Genomic DNA, 4,279 nt, shown 5'->3' on the forward strand with positions numbered 1-4,279 from the left:
TATTACTACGAGCAGCTGCACAAGAGTATACAATTTCAAAATCAAGTTTACAGCGGAAAATAAAGGTTAATAAAGAAACTTCTTACAGTAACTTATACTTTGATGAACAACATAAATATATTTTTAATAAGACACAAGAAGATGAACTTTCAATATATCTTTGTCAAGCATCTAGTATGCATTATGGACTTAATGCAAAAGAAACAAAGCAACTTGCATACTAACATGCAATTAAAAATGATTAAAATACCAGAAAACTGGAAAAAGAGTGAATGGTTTTATTTATTCTTAAATCGTACAAAATTATCTATTCGAACAACTAGTTTCAATCGCACAAATGTAGATACTTTTTTTAAAAACCTTGCTAGTGTGCAGAAGCGTAATAACTTTTCTGCTGATTGCATTTACAATATTGATGAAACAGGTCTGACAACTGTTCATAAGCCAGTGAAAGTGATTGCTGGTAAAGGAGTAAAGCAAATAGGACAGGTGACTTCTGCTGAAAGGGGAGCCCTAGTTACAATGGTGGATTGCATTAATGCCCTTGGAAATTTTATTCCACCGTTTTTTATATTTCCTCGTGTCCACCTTCGTAGCCATATGCTTAAAGGCGCACCAACAGGTAAAAAAGGTAATGCTAATCCTCGTGGATGGATAAATACAGAAATTTTTTTGAAATGGTTTGATCATTTTGTGGAGTATGGACATCCTAGCAAGGATCATCCATTACTTTTAATAATGGACAACCACAAAACTCATATATCGATTGATCTGATGGATAAAGCTAAGGAAAGCAATGTTGTATTCTTGACATTGCCACCCCATTGCAGCCGCAAACTCCAAGCACTTGACAGATCAGTATTTGGGCCATTAAAGAAATTTTACAATTCAGCATGTGATTCATGGTTAAAGGCACATCCAAATACTCCTATGACGATATATGACATTTCTGATAATTTAGGAATAGCTTATACGAGAGCCTTTACTTTCCAAAACATTGAAAATGGTTTTAAAGCAGCTGGCATTTTCCCGTACGATCCATATGTTTTCAGTGATGTCAACTTTTTATGTTCTAATGTATCTGCTCGACCAATTCCAGCAAATGACAATTCCGACAAACAAACAATCCGCACACCACTGTGTATTGTATCTGAAGTTATTAATGAAAAGAAACAGCAAATCAGCACTCCTGCCTACAATTAAACAGCAAAAGATATAAGGCCATTTCCAAAAGTGGCTGAAAGGGTGGTAAAGAGAAAAAATGCAAAAAGGAAATGTTCTAGGTATCTGGTATTGTCTGACACACCAACAAGAAATGAACTAGTTAAAAGTTTATCAAAATGTAAAAGAAAAAAAGAAGATAAAGATAAGAAAAAGAAAAAAAGTTACCCCCTCAGACATCAACGTAATTTTGACTCAATTTAAACATCAAGCAACCTGTTGAACAAAGTTGCAAATGCATTTAGAATGGTATTTTATTTTTGTTAAACATAAATAAATTTTGTATATTGTTATTTTTTATAAGGAGTAGAATAAACAATAAAATAATGCTTAAAATGATTAGTTTCTATTTTTTTTCCATTTCACCCCAACTATTGTCCCATTTCACCCCAACATGGGGTGACATGGGACAAACAGTGTCACTTTAAAAAACCAAGCCCTTGAACTTAATTTGATGGTTAAATAACGGGTTTTGCAATAATTTAACATGACAATTCATTGGACTATAGTTATAAACCGATTTGTATGGTTTTTGTGGAAAATTTAAAGCGCAGCACGCAAGTAAATTTTTTTGTCCCATCTCACCCCGTTCTCCCTTACATTGTCTTCATTAATATTTGTACAGTATAAAATATATATAACAAAACAAAACATTTATTGCACAAAATAGCTAAACAAAATATTTATTGCACAATAAAACTGATAAATTCCAAATTTAACATACTACGCTATGTATATGCCTAATTAATTAATTAATGCAGAGTCCATATGCCTTGTTCATTTGCAGAAACATCATTATTTTGCCCTCTTCTTACCCTTGTTTCAGTTGCTAACCTGTGATTCTGGTTCATCCAAGATGTAACAAAAGAAATGGCATCAAAATTTGCTATTGGTTTCCCCAATAAATTTATTGCCATTAGATTGGATATATGTAACCTCTCTCAGCTTCTGAACTGCGAATAGCAATTGTGCTTGCTATTTTTTTAGGCCTAAAAATTGAATTAGGTAACTGAACATTTTTCGGCAGTATGTTTGCATCTACAAAGTCACAAAAATTATTAACATCTACTTTAAACTTTAAAATTTGACATCATTTTCTAACCATGTCTTCACCTTCTAGCCATGATGACATAATTTTATTTAATGACCAGGTAGAAGGATCTAAAATCCCGAAGAGCTGCACAAATTTTTCATAGTTATCAGTGTCATTTTTCTTATTCTTATCCTCATCCATATTTATATGACTAGTCGATAAAAGTCATGCTTTCATATTCTTTGCCACACTGTCTAATAATTGCTCTCTGGGAAGAAACACAAATTTATCAAATGGTACGCATTTGAACTCATTTAATGAAATTAAATTTTGAACATTTTTTTCATAGATACCAAAAATATCATTCTTGTTTGTAGTCCTATAACTCTTATTGAACGCTTAATTAATTGACCAGCTTTAGATATGGTAATTTTTCTTGATTGTAGCGCCTTGGATAGTATTGAAAATTCTTCAAAGATATCTATCATTAAAGCTAAATCTTCAATAAAATGTGTATTAGCTAATTTTTTTGGCTATTCCTGAATTTGATTTGGACTGGATAAAATGTTTATACAACGCTGGGTATGCTCTCCACACAGCAGTAGCTGCTCGTAAGCTACAGGATGCCCAACGAGGTCCAAAAACGCGACCAATTTTCATTATTTCTAGGTTCAAATCCCTAGAAATAGTTTCCAATTCGGCTTGGTTTTTATTTGACTGATGATATATTGCATATATTTTGTCTAAAAATATTTTTAAATGATTTACTTGTTTAATGTCGCATATGGAATCATCTAGTGGCAGTGCGTCTGGAATGTAAACAATTACCTATATTAACACCATTTTTTTCTTGTAATTCCAAAGCTGCTTCTATATCAGACAATGGTTTGTTTCGTTTAACAAGACTATAAACTGTGTTGAAAATTTTTATAGTAATGTTAATTGCTTCAGAATTGAATATTTTAACTACATTTGGTAAAACTTGTTTGTTAGATTGAATAATTGTTTCTTGAATTTTTAAACGTGAGCATGAAGTGGAATGTTCTTTAATTTTTTTGCGTAGAGAAATTTGCCTTGTGTTTTTTTTAGTTCCATTAGGAGTTATTAAACATGAAATCCACTTATTTTATACGTGAATATGTTTTTTATTTTCTATTCCTAAGGTTTTTATCTTTGAACAGTCTTTACAACCTAATTTGCCATCTTTTACCACTAACCATTTATATTGGTCTGTGAACAAACTCACTTGTAATTCTGTCCAACAATCTAGTAGTTGACTATTGCGTACTGTGCATGATTCTAATGATATTGTAGATGATGCTGATGAACATGAAGCTGATGTTTTGTTTGAAATTGATTGTATAGGTTCAATATCTGCAGAACTTGTTGTTTTCTCAAGTAATTCTTTATTGAGTTTTGTTTTTTTGACATTTGCAAAGGAAAATAAATTTCCTTGCACTCTCTTCATTTTTTAATAAAAAAAAATCTAAAATTTAAATACTGCCATTATATTCACACAATTTTTAAATTAATGAATTTATATTATTTACAAATGATAATTTACAATTGTTTGTTTATGTAAACTGAAAATTTAATTTTACTTATATAACTTACATTAGCAATTAGACTAATTAATTGTATTTTGTATTGTCAATACAGTAAACAAAGTAAGTTTTTATAGTAAATATAATCTTAGGGATTGCATCTCGAAATTCGAAATTCGAGAATTTCGGAATTCGTTTTCATAATATAGTTTCGAATTCCGAAAATTTTACCAGCGAATTCCGAAATTAAAATTTATTTATTCGTGCTCTATACAACTTTTAAATTGTGTTTTTGTTTGGTTTCATATAAATGTTCTACATTCTAATTCTATAAGAAGATATTCTATAAGTTCTAAATTCTGTAAGTAGACAGAGAAAACATTCCTAAATTGCAGTTAAAAGTGTCATTTCTTCATTTCATTTGCTGTAATATTTTAAGATTTGGAACAGTGTTTGTTTATTTGAATACACTCGTGCCTGC

General features: G+C 30.6%; 1 protein-coding gene and 1 pseudogene across 1 annotated transcript; one reads left to right on the plus strand and one right to left on the minus strand.

The window, feature by feature from the left end:
* Positions 1-237: 237 nt before the first annotated feature.
* LOC136090079 (uncharacterized) lies at positions 238-1,203 on the plus strand. The gene has a single exon (XM_065816187.1). The coding sequence runs from the start codon at positions 238-240 to the stop codon at positions 1,201-1,203; it is 966 nt and encodes a 321-aa protein (XP_065672259.1).
* Positions 1,204-1,824: 621 nt separating this feature from the next.
* LOC136090080 (E3 SUMO-protein ligase KIAA1586-like) lies at positions 1,825-3,722 on the minus strand (annotated as a pseudogene).
* Between the last annotated feature and the right edge of the window lie 557 nt (positions 3,723-4,279).

Source organism: Hydra vulgaris, chromosome 13 (genome assembly GCF_038396675.1).
Source record: "Hydra vulgaris chromosome 13, alternate assembly HydraT2T_AEP".
Lineage (NCBI taxonomy): Eukaryota > Metazoa > Cnidaria > Hydrozoa > Anthoathecata > Hydridae > Hydra > Hydra vulgaris.

Bases quoted from the DNA above. Each gene is read 5' to 3' on its own strand.
- LOC136090079 (XM_065816187.1), top strand. From the start codon at position 238: ATGATTAAAATACCAGAAAACTGGAAAAAGAGTGAATGGTTTTATTTA.